Genomic DNA, 2495 nt, shown 5'->3' on the forward strand with positions numbered 1-2495 from the left:
AGAGACGGAGTCTCGCTCTGTTGCCCAGGCTGCAGTGCAGTGGCATGATCTCGCTCACTGCAAGCTCCACCTCCCGGGTTCACGACATTCTCCTGCCTCAGCATCCTGAGTAGCTGGGACTACAGGCACCCACCACCATGCCTGGCTAATTTTTTTTTTTTTGTATTTTAGTAGAGATGGGGTTTCACTGTGTTAGCCAGAATGGTCTCGATCTCCTGACCTCATGATCCACCTGCCTCGGCCTCCCAAAGTGCTGGGATTACAGGCGTGAGCCACCGCGCCCGGCCTAATTTTTGTATTTTTAATAGAGATAGGATTTCACCATGTTGGCCAGACTGGCCTCAAACTCCTAACTTCAGGAGATCCACCCACCTCAGCCTCCTAAAGTGCTGGGATTACAGGCCTGAGCCATTGCACCAGGCCCAAAGCCCATTTCAACAGACTACTCTTCGCCTCCAGGTGGCTGGTCTCCTTCTACTTCCTTCCCTTCCCCGCTTGTACCGCACCAGATCCAGGGTAGGGTGGGGCAGGGCAGAGATGCCAGACTCACCTCTGCATCTCTTTCTCGTTGCCCTCACGCCGGAAGCGCTCCAGGTATTCCTTGCTGCACTTCTCTTGAGTCTGGCCCTGCTCTTCAAAGATCTTGATAGTCTCATTGAAGGCCTCAATCGCGGTACGCTTCATCTGCAGCTCCTGGAGGAGGGGGCGCAGCTCAGCACCTCCTGGGACTCCCCAAAAGGCCCTCGTGAGGGGTAAAGGCACATCTCAACTCTGATAGGGAGACTGCTCAAGTTGGTCCCTCTATCAGAGTGTCATTCTTCCAACTCCTGCTATACCAAATGAACTCCTATTCAGCCTTCAAAGCCCCACCCCCCAAACCCTCTTCTTTACATCCTCCTATAGGTATCCACAAACACCTGGACCTGTTAACATTGCTGGGAATGAATGAGAGATCTAGTTGCTACAGCTCACAGTGCTTCTTGGGGGAGACGCTGCACTAGGACTTTCCTTACATTGTCCCATGGACCCTTCCAGCAACCCCCAACAAAGTAACAACTATTAACAAGGAAACTGAGGCTCAGGGCCAAAGTCAATTCTGAAGTTACAGTGTTCCTAACTGATCCTGGACAGTTGTCTTGTCCATTTAGAGCCTCAGCTAACACATCAATAAAAAGTGGACAGAGGCCAGGGCTGGTGGCGATTGCCTGTAATCCCAGCTACTTGGGAAGCTAAAGTGGGAGGATCTCTTGAACCCTGAGGAGTCTGAGGCCAGTCTGGGCAACATGGTGAGACCGTACCTCAAAATTCTTTTTTGTTTGAGATGGAGTCTCACTCTTGTCACCCAGGCTGGAGCAGTGGTGTGATCTTGGCCCACTGCAACCTCTGCCTCTTGGGTTCAAGTGATTCTCCTGCCTCAGCCTTCCAAGTAGCTGGTATTACAGGTGCGCGCCACCATGCCTGGCTAATTTTTTTTTTTTTTGAGATGGAGTCTCACTCTGTCCCAGGTTGGAGTGCAATGGTGTGATCTCGGCTCACTGCAACCTCCACCTCCTGGGTTCAAGCTATTCTCCTGCCTCAGCCTCTCGAGTAGCTGGGATTACAGGTGCATGCCATGATGCCTGACTAATTTTTTGTATTTTTAGTAGAGATGGGGATTCACCATGTTGGCCAGCCTGGTCTTGAACTCCTTACCTCATGATCCACCTGCCTCAGCCTCCCAAAGTGCTGGGATTACAGATGTGAGCCACTGTACCTGGCCCGGCTAATTTTTTTGTATTTTTGGCAGAGATGGGGTTTCACCATGTTGCCCAGGCTGGTCTCAAACTCCTGACCTCAGATGATCTCCCTGCCTCAGCCTCCCAAAGTGCTGGGATTACAGGCATGAGCCACTGTGCCTGGCCCATCTTTTATTAATTTTTTTTTTTTTTTACTTTGGGAGGCTGAGGCAGCCAGATTACTTGAGGTCACCAGTTCAAGACCAGCCTGGTCAACACAGCGAAACCCCATCTCTACTAAAAATATAAAAATTAGCCAGGCACGGTGGCATGTGCCTGTAGTCCCAGATACTCGGGAGGCTGAGGCAGGAGAATCGCTTGAACTAGGGAGGCGGAGGTTGCAGTGAGCCAAGATCATGCCACGGCACTCTAGCCTGGATGATAGAGCAAGACCCTGTTTCAAAAAAATAAATAAAAAAGAGGACAGAAAGAAAACCCCTAGGGTAGGCCGGGCGCGGTGGCTCAAGCCTGTAATCCCAGCACTTTGGGAGGCCGAGACGGGCAGATCACGAGGTCAGGAGATGGAGACCATCCTGGCTAACACGGTGAAACCCCGTCTCTACTAAAAAAAATACAAAAAACTAGCCGGGCGAGGTGGCGGGCGCCTGTAGTCCCAGCTACTCCGGAGGCTGAGGCAGGAGAATGGCGTGAACCCGGGAGGCGGAGCTTGCAGTGAGCTGAGATCCGGCCACTGCACTCCAGCCTGGGCGACAGAGTGAG

General features: G+C 52.1%; 1 protein-coding gene across 1 annotated transcript in view; it reads right to left on the reverse strand.

Annotated features, from left to right (window-relative positions):
* Positions 1-550: 550 nt before the first annotated feature.
* LOC108516312 (phosphatidylinositol 3-kinase regulatory subunit beta-like) overlaps positions 551-2495 on the reverse strand; it is a gene marked incomplete at both ends in the record, with an annotated part of 6252 nt that continues 4307 nt past the window's right edge. The window contains one exon of the mRNA XM_017853720.1: positions 551-693. Within this exon, the coding sequence (XP_017709209.1) occupies positions 551-693 (143 nt within the window). The remainder of the gene's footprint in view (positions 694-2495) is intronic.

The sequence above is a fragment of the Rhinopithecus bieti genome, unplaced genomic scaffold, assembly GCF_001698545.2.
Source record: "Rhinopithecus bieti isolate Rb0 unplaced genomic scaffold, ASM169854v2 scaffold_38609, whole genome shotgun sequence".
In the NCBI taxonomy this organism is placed as follows: domain Eukaryota; kingdom Metazoa; phylum Chordata; class Mammalia; order Primates; family Cercopithecidae; genus Rhinopithecus; species Rhinopithecus bieti.